Source organism: Salvelinus alpinus, chromosome 2, assembly GCF_045679555.1.
Source record: "Salvelinus alpinus chromosome 2, SLU_Salpinus.1, whole genome shotgun sequence".
In the NCBI taxonomy this organism is placed as follows: domain Eukaryota; kingdom Metazoa; phylum Chordata; class Actinopteri; order Salmoniformes; family Salmonidae; genus Salvelinus; species Salvelinus alpinus.
In genome coordinates, this window is record NC_092087.1 from 88,832,358 (window position 1) to 88,845,755 (window position 13,398).

Below are 13,398 nucleotides of genomic sequence, written 5' to 3' on the forward strand. Positions count from 1 at the left end.
TTGAATGACAGACGGATGTCCTTACCCTGTGGAGGCGTACTGGGAGGCTGAGGAGGTGTTGAGGCCTATAGGGTTGGTCTTCTGAGGAGAGGGAGGGGTTCTCTAAGTCTAGCTGTCTGGGTACCTGATAACCAGCCGGGTGCTCTCCAGCGCCACCCCCTGGACAGGAGGACAAACTGCAGACGCAGTCCAAATATATACAATTGAACCAAAAGCATAGTCCCAAAAGTACAATGGAACTAATAGCATTGTCACAAAAGTACAATGAAACGAATAACATTGCATTGTATTTTATAACCACCAGAAAGGAGTTGAATCGTTGTACTTTTCTCTCTGTGTTGGACAATGATGATACTATTTATGTGCAAGACTCAAGCTCTCCACTGAAGGCTCTTGACTCTGTGTATCATGCAGAGACGTCTAACTCACCATTGTGATCTCTACAGTGCTGTCAGGTGGACATCAGTAGCAACACGCAGGCTCAAACCCTGGTACATTCTTATTCAGAAGACCATTTAATAAGGAAAACTGCCATGTTATATATCCTCTCTTCTAGCAGGAAATGAGAACACATACAAACTCAGATATCAATCTAGTTTTATGCTAACACTACCGAATATTAGAACCAAACATGGAAAAAAGTCCTTTCATTATTCAGCCCCTTGATCTTGGAATGTTCAACGGTTAAATAGATGAACAGGTTATTGAGACATAACTGTTTCTAGTTGTCAGTCCATGTCACTAGTTTGCATTGCCTTTTTTTTAAGCCCCCGTTACCACAGGAGACCTTTTGCCTCTTGCCAGGCCGCCATTGTAAATAAGAATTTGTTCTCAATTGACTTGTCTGGTTAAATAAAGATTATCCTAAAAGTGCAATGGAACCAATAGTATAGTCCCAAAAGTACAATGGAACCAATAGCATGGTCCCAAGAGTACACACTCCTTAAGTTCAAGCAAAAAAAATGAAAGCACATCTCACATAGTTAAATGCATATGACAGCATTATGTTTCATCCCACCTCTCACCTTTAGCCTCTCCAAGGTGCAAGTAGACATGTTGGGGTTCTTGAAGGTGACAGAGGCACATAATCTCTCTTGTAGAACTCTGATACTCTCTCTCTCCCCTCACCTACAGTACATAACCTAGATCTAGAATGTAGAACTCTGATACTCTCTCTCTCCCCACACCTACAGTACATAACCTAGATCTAGAATGTAGAACTCTGATACTCTCTCTCTCCCCACACCTACAGTACATAACGTAGATCTAGAATGTAGAACTCTGATACTCTCTCTCTCCCCACACTTACAGTACATAACCTAGATCTAGAATGTAGAACTCTGATACTCTCTATCTCCCCTCATCTACAGTACATAACCTAGATCTAGAATGTAGAACTCTGATACTCTCTATCTCCCCTCATCTACAGTACAGAATAAAGAATTAGAGAGTATCAGAATTCTACATTCTATCTCCCCTCACCTACAGTACATAACCTAGATCTAGAATGTAGAACTCTGATACTCTCTATCTCCCCACATTTACAGTAGAGAACATAGAGAGTATCAGAGTTCTACATTCTAATTCTATCTCCCCTCACCTACAGCACAGAATTTAGAAGGAGGAGAGAAAGAGAGGGAGGTGGCCACAGTCAAAATACAAGGAATATAGGAACAGGGTGCTATTTGAGACAGCCTATAGAACCTGTAACTGTAGGAATGTATACTGTGGAATAACCACATTTAAACATACTCACCCACTGGAGTCCTGAGGGGAGGAGAGGTCCACCACTGGAGTCACGAGGGGGGAGAGGTCCACCACTGGAGTCCTGAGGGGAGGAGAGGTCCACCACTGGAGTCATGAGGGGAGGAGAGATCCACCACTGGAGTCCTGAGGGGAGAAGAGGTCCACCACTGGAGTCCAGAGGGGAGGAGAGGTCCACCACTGGAGTTCAGAGGGGAGGAGAGGTCCACCACTGGAGTCCTGAGGGGAGGAGAGGTCCACCACTGGAGTCCATAGGGGAGGGGAGGTCAACAACTGGAGTCCAGAGGGGAGGAGAGCTCCACCACTGGAGTCCTGAGGGGAGGAGAGGTCCACCACTGGAGTCCTGAGGGGAGGAGAGGTCCACCACTGGAGTCCAGAGGGGAGGAGAGGTCCACCACTGGAGTCCTGAGGGGAAGTGAGGTCCAACACTGGAATCCTGAGGGGAGGAGAGGTCCACCACTGGAGTCCAGAGGGGAGGAGAGGTCGACCACTGGAGTCCTGAGGGGAAGTGAAGTCCAACACTGGAGTCCAGAGGGGAGGAGAGGTCCACCACTGGAGTCCTGAGGGGAAGTGAGGTCCAACACTGGAATCCTGAGGGGAGGAGAGATCCACCACTGGAATCCTGAGGGGAGGAGAGATCCACCACTGGAATCCTGAAGTGGGAGGAGAGGTCCATCACTGGAGTCCTGAGGGGAAGTGAGGTCCAACACTGGAATCCTGAGGGGAGGAGAGATCCACCACTGGAATCCTGAGGGGAGGAGAGATCCACCACTGGAATCCTGAAGTGGGGGGAGAGGTCCACCACTGGAATCCTGAAGTGGGGGGAGAGGTCCACCACTGGAATCCTGAAGTGGGGGGAGAGGTCCACCACTGGAATCCTGAAGTGGGGGGAGAGGTCCACCACTGGAATCATGAAGTGGGGGGAGAGGTCCACCACTGGAATCCTGAAGTGGGGGGAGAGGTCCACCACTGGAATCCTGAAGTGGGGGGAGAGGTCCACCACTGGAATCCTGAAGTGGGGGGAGAGGTCCACCACTGGAATCCTGAAGTGGGGGGAGAGGTCCACCACTGTAATCCTGAAGTGGGGGGAGAGGTCCACCACTGGAATCCTGAAGTGGGGGAGAGGTCCACCACTGGAATCCTGAAGTGGGGGGAGAGGTCCACCACTGGAATCCTGAAGTGGGGGGATATGTCCACCACTGGAATCCTGAAGTGGGGGGAGAGGTCCACCACTGGAATCCTGAAGTGGGGGGAGAGGTCCACCACTGGAATCCTGAAGTGGGGGGAGATGTCCACCACTGGAATCCTGAAGTGGGGGGAGATGTCCACCACTGGAATCCTGAAGTGGGGGGAGATGTCCACCACTGGAATCCTGAAGTGGGGGGAGATGTCCACCACTGGAATCCTGAAGTGGGGGGAGAGGTCCACCACTGGAATCCTGAAGTGGGGGGAGATGTCCACCACTGGAATCCTGAAGTGGGGGGAGAGGTCCACCACTGGAATCCTGAAGTGGGGGGAGAGGTCCACCACTGGAATCCTGAAGTGGGGGGAGATGTCCACCACTGGAATCCTGAAGTGGGGGGAGAGGTCCACCACTGGAATCCTGAAGTGGGGGGAGATGTCCACCACTGGAATCCTGAAGTGGGGGGAGAGGTCCACCACTGGAATCCTGAAGTGGGGGGAGAGGTCCTCCCCTCAGGAAACATTGTAGCTAAACCTCAAAATAAGTCAATGTTAGATGTACATTATGTATTTCTTTATTGTTGTAGTGTTTTGGTTAAATCAGAAATCAAACTCCTATAATAATGGCTATGCTCCCTGTGGTGGGGTCTGGTAGTGCATCCTGTCTAAACTATGCTCCCTGTGGTGGGGTCTGGTAGTGCAGCCTGTCTATACTATGGCAGGGAGATGGAGAGAAAGACAGACAGACAGACAGACAGACAGACAGACAGACAGACAGACAGACAGACAGACAGACAGACAGACAGACAGACAGACAGACAGACAGACAGACAGACAGACAGACAGACAGACAGACACAGACAGACAGACACAGGCAGACACAGACACAGACACAGACACAGAAAGACAGACAGACAGACAGACAGACAGACAGACAGACAGACAGACAGACAGACAGACAGACAGACAGACAGACAGACAGACAGACAGACAGACAGACAGACAGACAGACAGACACATTTAAGGTGAGGGAGGACACACATTTTTTATGAGTTTGGCCTTATTTCTATCACAGCATTTTGGATGACTGTCATTCATATTCCATTCACCCAGCTCAATGTAACATGGATATATTTAACTACTACATGTCATGACACTCAAGTGTTCCCTATAGCCATCATGAGGTTGTTACAACCTAGAATATGAATGAAAGGTTACAACGTAGGTGCACAGGTCGAGAGAAACATTTGAGTAATCAAGGTGACAGACAGTGACACATTCAATACCGCCTTGTACACTCTGGCCTGCATCTAGCTGATCTAGGATGTAATCATTAGTCCTGGAATCCTGAAGTGGGGGGAGATGTCCACCACTGGAATCCTGAAGTGGGGGGAGATGTCCACCACTGGAATCCTGAAGTGGGGGGAGATGTCCACCACTGGAATCCTGAAGTGGGGGGAGAGGTCCACCACTGGAATCCTGAAGTGGGGGGAGATGTCCACCACTGGAATCCTGAAGTGGGGGGAGAGGTCCACCACTGGAATCCTGAAGTGGGGGGAGATGTCCACCACTGGAATCCTGAAGTGGGGGGAGAGGTCCACCACTGGAATCCTGAAGTGGGGGGAGAGGTCCACCACTGGAATCCTGAAGTGGGGGGAGAGGTCCTCCCCTCAGGAAACATTGTAGCTAAACCTCAAAATAAGTCAATGTTAGATGTACATTATGTATTTCTTTATTGTTGTAGTGTTTTGGTTAAATCAGAAATCAAACTCCTATAATAATGGCTATGCTCCCTGTGGTGGGGTCTGGTAGTGCATCCTGTCTAAACTATGCTCCCTGTGGTGGGGTCTGGTAGTGCAGCCTGTCTATACTATGGCAGGGAGATGGAGAGAAAGACAGACAGACAGACAGACAGACAGACAGACAGACAGACAGACAGACAGACAGACAGACAGACAGACAGACAGACACAGACAGACAGACACAGGCAGACACAGACACAGACACAGACACAGAAAGACAGACAGACAGACAGACAGACAGACAGACAGACAGACAGACAGACAGACAGACAGACAGACAGACAGACAGACAGACAGACAGACAGACAGACAGACAGACAGACAGACAGACAGACACATTTAAGGTGAGGGAGGACACACATTTTTTATGAGTTTGGCCTTATTTCTATCACAGCATTTTGGATGACTGTCATTCATATTCCATTCACCCAGCTCAATGTAACATGGATATATTTAACTACTACATGTCATGACACTCAAGTGTTCCCTATAGCCATCATGAGGTTGTTACAACCTAGAATATGAATGAAAGGTTACAACGTAGGTGCACAGGTCGAGAGAAACATTTGAGTAATCAAGGTGACAGACAGTGACACATTCAATACCGCCTTGTACACTCTGGCCTGCATCTAGCTGATCTAGGATGTAATCATTAGTCCAACAGTTGCAAACAAGAGTTTCTCTTGGACAAATTCAGGTATGTTGATCCCCATTTAATTCCGTTTGCTTTCATTTAAAAAAACGTTTTTCAACAGAATTGGTGGAATGAATACACCTCTGATCACATTCAAATACAGTTCACTTTCAAAACAGACACATACAAACAGCATGATCACGTTGCCCATTATAGAATTCCTTCTCGCATCTCTGCACACTACTCCTCTCACCTTTTCCCTTCACTTGTGGACTTCAGTGCACAACACATCAGCTGTCTGTGAGCAGGAGAAAAAACCTTTTAACCTGTTGATGATAGAAGCGCTATTTTCACTTTGGGGGAAAATCGTGCCCAATTTAAATGGCCTCGTACTCAATTCTTGCTCGTACAATATGCATATTATTATTACTATTGGATAGAAAACACTCTCTAGTTTCTAAAACTGTTTGAATTTTGTCTGTGAGTAAAAGAGAACTCATTTGGCAGCACACTTTCTGACCAGGAAGTGGAAAGTCTGAAATCGATGCTGTGTTCAAGGGCCTGCCTATAAATGGGCATGATACGTATGACTATACGTGCACGTCATACACCTTCCCCTAGATGTCAAGAGGAAGTGAGAGGAGAAATGAGGTGATTATCTTGGTCTGAGATGGAATGAATCCTCTTGGAATGACGTGTCCCCCATTTTCGGTTTTCTGGAAGGCGCGTGGAGGGACCTGTAATTGCCTTCTGAAAAGCTGTCGTTATAGGCGAATACTATCTCCGGCTTTGATTTTATTTGATACATGTCACAATATCATCGTAAAGTATGTTTTTTCAATATAGTTTTATTAGATTATTGAAATTTTTTCGGCACGTTAGGCGTGTTGCTTTGTCTGCATATGTTCAGGAAGGATAGCTTCGCGCCACTTGGCCAGTGTGCTTGCTAATTCAAGAGGGAAAAACGACGTTCTAATACCAAACAAAGACGGTTCTGGACAAAGGACCCCTTGTACAAAATTCTGATGGAAGATCACCAAAAGTAGGACCCATTTTGTGATGCTATTTCATATATCTGTCGAACTGTGTACTAGCAGTTTTGCGCCCAGGTTTTGGCCACTCTCTCGCTATAACATAAGCCTTATGTCGTAATGAAGATATTTTTAGAATTCTAACACTGCGATTGCATTAAGAACTAGTGTATCTATCATTTTCTATACAACATGTATTTTTTTGTAATGTTTATGAATAGCTATTTGGTCAGAATAGGTGAGAGTCTAATAGAAATATCCGCACATTCTGGGAAAAAGAAGCTACGTTAGCATAATGGATAACCACTGATTTCAGCTCTAAATATGCACATTTTCGAACAAAACATAAGTGTATGTATAACATGATGTTATAGGACTGTCATCTGAGGAAGGTTTATGAAGGTTAGTGAAAATTAATATCTTTTGCTGGTTTATTCGCTAACGCTAACGTGCCTATTGCTATCGCTAACGTGCCTTGATGAATGAATGCGGTTGTGTGGTAGGCTATTGTAGTAAGCTAATATAATGCTATATTGTGTTTTCGCTGTAAAACACTTAAAAAATCGGAAATATTGGCTGGATTCACAAGATGTTTGTCTTTCATTTGCTGTACACCATCGATTTTTCATAAATGTTTTATGATGAGTATTTAGGTATTTCACGTTGGTCTCTGTAATTGTTCTAGCTGCTTCGGTGCTATTTGTGATTGTAGCTGCAATGTAAAACTATGATTTATACCTGAAATGTGCATATTTTTCGAACAAAACATAGATTTATTGTTATAAGACTGTCATCTGATGAAGTTGTTTCTTGGTTAGTGACTAATTCCATCTCTATTTGGTCGGTTTTGTGCGGTTTTTGCTACCTGTGCTGTGAAAGAAATGTCTGTGCTTTTTTTGTATTTGGTGGTGAGCTAACATAAATATACGTGGTGAATTCGCTATAAAACATTTAAAAAATCGGACATGTTGGCTGGATTCACAAGATGTTTATCTTTCATTTGCTGTATTGGACTTGTTAATGTGTGAAAGTTAAATATTTCTAAAAAATATTTTTATTTCAGTGGAATGTGGGGGGGGTTCCGCTAGCGGAACCCAGGGGCTAGACAGGTTAAATTATAGATAGTAAACAGATTAGTACACAAGAAAAGTATGCTATTTATATCAAACAAATGCAAATGGAAAAATCCCATTGAAAAAAAGCAGAAGCATAACTCATCCTATTTATCATCAATTTAAGTATCATTATAAGAAAATAAAACATATATTCCAGCATTTACTCAAAAGTTAAAGTTCTTGGTCTGGAAAACCATCTAGATATGATAGCAAGAGAATAGAGGTGTGAGGCCTATTTTTGGATTGGAACTGTAGCTCTTCAGTCCAGCTTCTGTGGTGATTCTCTTCAGTCCAGCTTCTGTGGTGATTCTCTTCAGTCCAGCTTCTGTGGTGATTATCTTCAGTCCAGATTCGGTGGTGGTTCTCTTCAGTTGATGTTCTGAGGTACTTTTCTTCAGTCCAGCTTCTGTGTTGGTTTTCTTCAGTCCAGGATCTGTGATGATTCTCTTCAGTCCAGGATCTGTGGTGGTTCTCATCAGTGGGAGGGTCCCCTCACATTCTGAAAGAAGACACTGAACTAGCAATTTACACTCCCACTAAAATGTTTATGGACACACACACAAACACTTACTGCCAGGGTGTCATACTCTGGTGACCTGGTCTTAATGTTCAGTGTTGAGTACATGTCACTGTTGTGTCAGGATGGACATTCTGTGGAGAGAGAGAGAGAGAGAGAGAGAGAGAGAGAGAGAGAGAGAGAGAGAGAGAGAGAGAGAGAGAGAGAGAGAGAGAGAGAGAGAGAGAGAGAGAGAGAGAGAGAGAGAGAGAGAGAGAGAGAGAGAGAGAGAGAGAGAGAGAGAGAGAGAGAGAGAGAGAGAGAGAGAGAGAGAGAGAGAGAGAGAGAGAGAGAGAGAGAGAGAGAGAGAGAGAGAGAGAGAGAGAGAGAGAGAGAGAGAGAGAGAGAGAGAGAGAGAGAGAGAGAGAGAGAGAGAGAGAGAGGAAATGCTCATTGAAACACCAGTCTTTCCATCATTTTCTCTAAACAGATTCAAGTATAAAACACAAACACACTCACAAACAAACAAAATGAATTATAAGAGACTTACTGCCAGAGTGTCGTAGTCAGGGGACATGGTCCTCATGTTCAGACCTGTGTACGTGTCACTGTTACAGTCAGGACGGACACTCTGTGGAGAGCGAGAGGGGCAACAATGAAAATAGTATGAAAGACACTGTCTTGACACAGTAAATTAATGAAAATGGAGTTGTAACTCAGGGTTTCCCAAACTCGGAGCTGAGGCCCCCCCTGGGTGCACGTTTTGTTTTTTGCCCTAGCACTACACGGGGGGGTCCTGGTGTAACTGATAACTGATAGAATCACCTGTGTGTCTGTTGTGGCATCACTTCCTCCTGTGGATCTCCTGTAAAGAGGGACAGAGTGAGTTCTGCTCTCTACTGACCTCTAGTGGAAGTTGATATGTTACTAATACAGTTTAGCAGTTAAGGGATTAGGGCCAATAAATACATTTATGAATGAATGAAGTTAATAACAAATCAGAGAGCTAAGGTGAAAGAACAATACAAATATCAATGTTCCCTTCTTCACTCACCTGAACCACATGAGTCCAGAGAGACAGAGGATGAGAACCAGAACAACCACTATGATTCCTACAGCTGCAGTCAGAACTGAGGTCTGTTTCCCTAAAAGACAAATGGATGATATGAGAACATGTTAATATGAAGTGAAAATGTATATACAGCAATACAGGACATTAATGCAATACTTGTATGTAGAAGCCTATGTATTGTTATAAACTAAAGTGTAACAAGGCAAACTAGAAGAAGATTACCTTGAAACATCATTTCTTATTAAATATGATTTTGTATTGAAGATTTGGAGATGGAACTTTACCTGCTACATTGATCATCAGAGCTCTAGAGTTCATAGATCCTCTTCCATTCTGGACCTCACAGTAATATTCTCCTCTGTCCTCAGAGCTGATGTTAGTGATGCTGTAACTCTGTCCTGATGCTTTTGGTGAGGTTACGTTCTTCTTGTACCAGGTGTACTTGTCCACAGGTGGGTTGGCATCACTGCTGCAGGTCAGAGTCACTGAACTGCCCTCCACTATTTCACCAGAGGGACTGACTGATACTGAGGTGTTCCTTGGACCATCTGATGTAAAAGACAGTGGATTTTAAAATAGTACAAATTAGATCAGGTAAAAATATTACACAAAATTTCCACAAATGTACTTTTCTACACAATGACTTTTAGATCCATCCTCTTATTGAAGATGATCAATTCAAGTGTCATGTGGAGCCAATATCTGTCACTACAATGTTAATATACCAAACTAAAGATTTAAACCCCTTGTACTTACATGTGACAGTGAGAGTCTCTTCAGCAGAGGGGAGATCCTCATGGCCTTCTACAGCACAGGAGTATCTGCCTGTATCCTCACTGCTGACTGAGAATAGGCTATAGACAGGAGAGTAGGTGTTGCTGTTTGGTATAGACTGTCCATTCTTATACCAACTGTAGGCTGTGATAGGATCCAGTGTACAGTTGGTTTTACATGTCAGTGTGACATTCTCCCTCTCTGACACAGATGTAGGATCCATCTCCAACACAACATCTAGAGTAAAAGGAAACAAATCATTATTACCCTCCTATATATGTCCTCTTATGTGAAATACTGCATTTGATATTTTTCCATCACAAACCACAATTATGTCTGTATGACTTCCCTGAATAAGGTAATTACAGTAATAGATGTGAGATGTGTGCCAGATTACCTGTGACAGTCAGGGAGACAGGTGAGCCAGAAAACTTTCCTCCAGATGTTATGAATCTGAACCTGTACCCAGCAGAGTCACTCAGTCTCAGGTCTGTGATTCTCAGGGTACAGTCACTCTCCTTATCCCCAAGGTACTCTATATGACCCTCATATCCTGGCACTGAGCTCAGATCTTCAGTGTCCATACCAGACCATTTAGTAAACCAGAAAGCTGTTTTGATCTCATGATAACTGGGATATGTGTAAGAGCAGGATATGTTCATTGTTGACCCCTTCAAGACACAGATACTCTGATGGGTGTAAGTCACACTCCAACACTTCTGACCTGAAACACAAGAAGACAATAGAACACCTTATATAAATCTTTCATTACAATATCTACCGGTATACATTGATGTTGTTTATAAAGAAGAAAAACAAACAAGTTTAACAGTTTACATTTGTGACAACCATCATTATTAAATATTGATCAATATTCATTGATTAATTGATAAAGGTCTCACGACCTCAACAAAATTGTGTTTATATGAAATGTGTATAAAAAAAGTCCACACTTACACACTGCAGGAGAGTGGAGATCCTCATGGCCTTTTACAACACAGGAGTAACTGTCTTCATAGTTACTGGAGACTGGGTCTTTGTACTGGAGGGAGGTGCTCTCATCTAGATATTGTCCGTTCTTGTACCAGATGTAGGTGGGGTTGTCAGTCAGAGTACAGGTGGTGATACAGGTCAGTGTCTTATCCTGATGTCCACCAGTCACCTTCACCTGAAGACCTGGAGAAAAAACAATATCACTGTAAATCCCTTTATCACTGACTTATCACTCTAATACAAAGATGGAAGAAATCCTATGTTATACAGATGTAAATACAAAGAAAGACAATTTTCCTGAACTAAATGGAATCCAACAGTTTAACTATATTGAATGTAACTCTACCTGTGACAGACAGAGTGACTCCAGGACTTCCAGTATATGTCCCTCCTTCCTGATCTGTTAATAGTCTGAACCAGTACGTAGCTGAGTCTCTCTCTCTCAGGTCTGTGATTTTCAGGGTGCAGTCTTTCTTCTTATCCCCATGATACTCCAGACGACCTGCATACTCTGGGTCCTGACCTAGATATTTAGGTTCTACACCAGTCCCCCATTTAGTGAACCAGTAGGTTGATGTGACTGTACCACTGGGATATGTGTAAGAGCAGCTCAGATCAACTGTTGACCCCTTCAAGACACAGATACTCTGAGTGGTGTAAGTCACACTCCAGCTATCCTGACCCAGTACTACTGAAACACAGTGACACATCACAACATTTATTAAAAGAAAGTTATTCCAAAATGGCTTTCACTAAGAAGATGGTTTGTCCACACTTTGTTGCCATAGTTACTGAGTTGGGTATGAATAGAAACAACAGATAAGCATTGCTCAATGAGGAGTGAAAGATCTCTATTTCACTTTATAAAGTTACGCCAAACAGACCAGCAGAATAACATTATGACATTATTAACATTTTAGAAATGTCTGTACATTGAAAAACAGGGCAACTTAAACAGTTCTTTGGGCCATCTGGATAACAAAGTGAAAGTTTGGCTTTTCATTATGAAATGGTGGAAGTATTTTGAACTGTAAAATCAACAACCATTATTCTAAATGAAATAGTAGCCCTATTTGATGTCTGTTTCACTGAACATCAACACTGACCAGTGATGTATTGGATGACTTTGATAGACTTTAAAAGTGTATTAGTCACACTCACACACTGCAGGAGAATCGATGCCTTTTACAGCACAGTAGAACCTGTCTTCAGTTTTTAAGTAGACTGTGTATGAGGGAGAGGAGTCCTCTTGTACAATCTCACTGTTCCTGTACCAGATGTAGGTGGGGTTACCAGTCAGAGTACAGGTGGTGCTACAGGTCAGTGTCGTTGACCACCATGTAGTGGTCACCTTCACCTGCAGGTCTGGAGTAGATACCAACATTAAACATTAAACATTAAAAATGTTGTCTAGTTGAAATGAGGCAGGAGTGGACATTCTCAAATCATCAATTCAGACATTCCTATTACACCATACATTCATATTAATTATATTATTTCAATACAAATCAAGACAATTTTCCAGAACCAACTAAACAGATTAGCATTATATATAATATCACTGTACCTGTAACAGACAGAGTGACTCCAGGGCTACCAAAATATTTCCCTCCGGTCTGATCTGTTATATATCTGAACATGTACGTAGCTGAGTCACTCTCTCTCAGGTGTGTGATTGTCAGGGTGTGTCCATTCGTCTTATCACTACGGTACGTCACACGACCTTTGTAGTCTGGGTCATCTAACAGACTCACATAATTCTCCACATCATAAATGTTAGTGAACCACAAGGTTGTTGTGACTTTATAACCTCTGGGATATGTGTAAGAGCAGGACAGCTCCACTGTTGACCGCTTCAAGGCACAGATACTCTGAGTGGTGTATGTAACACTCCAGCCATACTGACCCAGTACCACTGAAACACAGTTAGACATCACAAGGACGTTACATTAAGTTCAAGGTCTTTTGACTCACACTAACACTTTGTTCCATAGTTGCTGAGTTGAGACATAGATACTCTTTGGTTGAGTGAGAATGGAAACCACAGATAAGCTTCACTCAGTGAGGTGTGAAAGAAAACTGTTTCAAGTGAAGTGGAGACGGAAAATGTGTCGCCAGTAGAACATAAAAATGGTTATGCTTTTAGAAATGTCTGCAGTTTGACAAACCGGGCAACTAAAAGATAAGAATGAGACCATACCTGCCACAGACCAGAGAAAGACCACCAACACACTTCCTGCTGTTCTCAAGGCCATTGTTGCATCTCCCACCCTGCAGTCTCAGAAACATAAACAACAACTCACTCTATAGCTGGTGAATAACTCCACCTGATACATTGAAGTAGAAACTGTAAATGGGGTACAGGGCCTCATCACTGAAAATGAACCAGGCTCATATTGTGTTGTGTTGTATTGTGCTGTATGGTTGTCTATGTGAATACTGTCTGTCTGTAAGTCTACTGCACTATGTATGTAATGTGTGTGATGTGTTGCATGTCTGTCTACGTCTGTCTATTTAAACTGACATGAAGTAGGA

General features: G+C 43.5%; 2 protein-coding genes across 2 annotated transcripts in view; both read right to left on the reverse strand.

The window, feature by feature from the left end:
• LOC139541532 (B-cell receptor CD22-like) overlaps nt 1-13,398 on the reverse strand; it is a 97,715-nt gene that overhangs the window by 38,051 nt on the left and 46,266 nt on the right. The gene's annotated exons all lie outside the window — the stretch shown is intronic.
• On the reverse strand, nt 4,266-13,170 carry LOC139551931 (basement membrane-specific heparan sulfate proteoglycan core protein-like). The gene is made up of 13 exons (XM_071363266.1): nt 13,064-13,170; nt 12,431-12,778; nt 12,025-12,228; nt 11,210-11,554; nt 10,828-11,046; nt 10,268-10,621; nt 9,853-10,107; nt 9,381-9,644; nt 9,079-9,169; nt 8,850-8,889; nt 8,575-8,655; nt 7,779-8,064; nt 4,266-4,615 (listed from the first exon to the last, which is right to left on the reverse strand). Exons 1-13 carry the CDS (start codon nt 13,116-13,118, stop codon nt 4,266-4,268), a joined length of 2,892 nt encoding a protein of 963 aa, XP_071219367.1. The 5' UTR covers nt 13,119-13,170.

What these genes read in the sequence shown, in the direction of transcription:
- LOC139551931 (XM_071363266.1), bottom strand. Translation starts at nt 13,118, where the DNA reads ATGGCCTTGAGAACAGCAGGAAGTGTGTTGGTGGTCTTTCTCTGGTCT. An exon ending in AGTCACTCTGTCTGTCACAG is followed by an intron (nt 11,047 to 11,209) that starts GTAGAGTTACAT and finishes TTTTTTCTCCAG; the next exon opens with GTCTTCAGGTGAAGGTGACT. An exon ending in TCTGGACTCATGTGGTTCAG is followed by an intron (nt 8,890 to 9,078) that starts GTGAGTGAAGAA and finishes CCCTCTTTACAG; the next exon opens with GAGATCCACAGGAGGAAGTG.